The sequence below is a fragment of the Fundulus heteroclitus genome, chromosome 7 (assembly GCF_011125445.2).
Source record: "Fundulus heteroclitus isolate FHET01 chromosome 7, MU-UCD_Fhet_4.1, whole genome shotgun sequence".
NCBI lineage: Eukaryota > Metazoa > Chordata > Actinopteri > Cyprinodontiformes > Fundulidae > Fundulus > Fundulus heteroclitus.
Genome location: NC_046367.1, coordinates 5,335,426 through 5,336,851, shown reverse-complemented (window position 1 = coordinate 5,336,851; position 1,426 = coordinate 5,335,426). Strand labels below are relative to the sequence as shown.

The following is a 1,426-nucleotide window of genomic DNA, read 5'->3' as shown; positions in this document are numbered from 1 at the left end:
TCATTCACACACAAATCACAATATAATTTAAAAATAGATTTAGAAAAATTACTCAGATTGTCCATGGATAGACACTGGAAAAATGCTATGCAAGGAAATCTGAAATCTCTTTCATACATGACAGAAAGGCTTTTCTAAAGACGAAAGACAAAAAAGGTTGCTGAGTTAGGAGTTCTATAGAAGGTGGGTCAGTAGGTCTTTACATTTGCTCAGGTATAAAAGGAAAGGGTTAAACCAGGTAGGAATGCACTACAGGAGCAAGAGCAACCACAGCCAACATGAGCAACATGAGCATGAGGGGCAAGGTACTCAATCTTTAGATAATTAATAAATGTTCATGGTGTTTGCTTCTAAAATATAATTCTCTGTTTCCCAGATCATCTTCTACGAGGACAGGAACTTCCAAGGTCGCTCCTATGAGTGCATGAGCGATTGTTCCGACATGCACTCCTACATGAGCAGGTGTCACTCCTGCAGGGTGGAGAGTGGCTGCTTCATGGTCTATGATCGCCCAAACTACATGGGAAACCAGTATTTAATGAGGAGGGGAGAGTATGCTGACTACATGAGCATGATGGGCTGGAATGACTGCATCAGGTCCTGCCGTATGATTCCTATGGTAGGAAATCTCACCTCTTGATAGCATTTATTTTCTAAAGCTACAAACACATTCTAACCTTTTTTATGTTTTACAGTACAGGGGATCTTACAGGATGAGGATCTATGAGAGGGAGAACTTTGGGGGTCAGATGTATGAGATGATGGATGATTGTGACTCTATTATGGACCGCTACCATATGTCCAACTGCATGTCCTGCCACGTGATGGACGGCCACTGGTTGATGTATGAGCAGCCCCACTACAGAGGCAGGATGATGTACCTGAGGCCTGGAGAGTACAGGAACTTCATGAACATGGGCATGAGCGGCATGAGATTCATGAGCATGAGGAGAATCATAGATTCCTGGTATTAAATGTGTATTCTTTAATACCACTGAATTAAAATATTCTGAACAATTGGATTTTTGTCATTATTGTCAAGTTCAATTCAATTAAATTTTATTTATATAGCGCCAATTATATAGCGCCAATTCGTGGCTTGAGATGATATGTCATCTCAAGCCACTTTACAAAGTCAAATTCATTCAGATTATACAGATTGTGTCAGATTATACAGATTGGTAAAAAAAATCCTATATAAAGGAACCCAGTTGATTGCATCAAAGTCCTGACAAGCAGCATTCACTCCTGATGAAGCGTAGAGCCACAGGGAGAGTCGTCTGCATTGTCCATGGCTTTGCAGCAATCCCTCATACCGAGCAAGTATGAAGCGACAGTGCAAAGAAAAACTCCCCATTAACAGGAAGGCAAAACCTCCAGCAGAACCAGGCTCAGTATGAACGGTCATCTGCATCAACCGACTGGG

At 41.5% G+C, this 1,426-nt stretch overlaps 1 protein-coding gene across 1 annotated transcript; it reads left to right on the top strand.

Annotated features, from left to right (window-relative positions):
* The first annotated feature begins 217 nt into the window (after nucleotides 1-217).
* LOC105923625 (gamma-crystallin M2) lies at nucleotides 218-1,022 on the top strand. Its single transcript, XM_012859601.3, has 3 exons — nucleotides 218-305; nucleotides 377-619; nucleotides 696-1,022. Exons 1-3 carry the CDS (start codon nucleotides 279-281, stop codon nucleotides 972-974), a joined length of 549 nt encoding a protein of 182 aa, XP_012715055.2. The 5' UTR covers nucleotides 218-278; the 3' UTR covers nucleotides 975-1,022.
* Nucleotides 1,023-1,426: the final 404 nt, after the last annotated feature.

Coding starts and splice junctions, on each gene's coding strand:
- LOC105923625 (XM_012859601.3), top strand. CDS start 279: ATGAGCAACATGAGCATGAGGGGCAAG. Junction 306..376: donor ACATGAGCATGAGGGGCAAG/GTACTCAATCTT, acceptor TCTGTTTCCCAG/ATCATCTTCTACGAGGACAG. Junction 620..695: donor CCTGCCGTATGATTCCTATG/GTAGGAAATCTC, acceptor TATGTTTTACAG/TACAGGGGATCTTACAGGAT.